The sequence below is a fragment of the Condylura cristata genome, unplaced genomic scaffold, assembly GCF_000260355.1.
Source record: "Condylura cristata isolate star-nosed mole 26May11 unplaced genomic scaffold, ConCri1.0 scaffold00034, whole genome shotgun sequence".
NCBI classification, from domain to species: Eukaryota; Metazoa; Chordata; class Mammalia; order Eulipotyphla; family Talpidae; genus Condylura; species Condylura cristata.
Window position 1 is genome coordinate 7,793,549 of NW_004567135.1, and position 715 is coordinate 7,794,263.

The 715-nt window shown below is 41.8% G+C and overlaps 1 protein-coding gene across 1 annotated transcript in view; it reads left to right on the plus strand.

Annotated features, from left to right (window-relative positions):
• LOC105854333 (tubulin alpha-2 chain-like) overlaps positions 1 to 491 on the plus strand; it is a 3,900-nt gene extending 3,409 nt beyond the window's left edge. Inside the window, exon 3 of the mRNA XM_012732314.1 lies at positions 5 to 491. Within this exon, the coding sequence (XP_012587768.1) occupies positions 5 to 283 (279 nt within the window). The 3' untranslated portion in view covers positions 284 to 491. The remainder of the gene's footprint in view (positions 1 to 4) is intronic.
• The last annotated feature ends 224 nt before the right edge of the window (positions 492 to 715 follow it).

Genomic DNA, 715 nt, shown 5'->3' on the forward strand with positions numbered 1-715 from the left:
GCCTCCCACGGTGGTCCCCGGGGGAGACCTGGCCAAGGTGCAGCGGGCTGTGTGCATGCTGAGCAACACCACAGCCATCGCTGAGGCCTGGGCCCGCCTGGACCACAAGTTTGACCTGATGTACGCCAAGCGGGCCTTTGTCCACTGGTACGTGGGGGAGGGCATGGAGGAAGGGGAGTTTTCCGAGGCCAGAGAGGACATGGCCGCCCTGGAGAAGGATTATGAGGAGGTTGGTGTGGATTCTGTGGAAGGCGAGGGTGAGGAAGAAGGAGAGGAATACTAAAAATGTCACAAAGGTGCTGCTTTTACAGGGAAGCTTATTCTGTTTTAAAAATTGAAAAGTTGTGGTCTGATCAGTTAATTTGTATGTAGCAGTATATATACTCATATACAATTACTGACCTCTGCTTTAAAACCTGACACTTTGTTACAGACCCCAGTTGTCCATTTCTGTAATGAGTTTGAATAAAGTATTCCCTGTCTTAAATGAGTACAGTCTTGTGTTCTCTATTTGACTCTGAATATTTTCCTATATTTCAGTATGTTAAGGCTGTAATTTATGCATATCCTATGAAATGACAGATTACATTTTTAATTACCTTAGTATACATAAAGTAGAAAATATATATATATCTAAAGCTTACCATTACATAACATACATACTACTCCTAAATTTGATTCCATTGTAATAGTTAAACTGCTTATAATTTTTTTT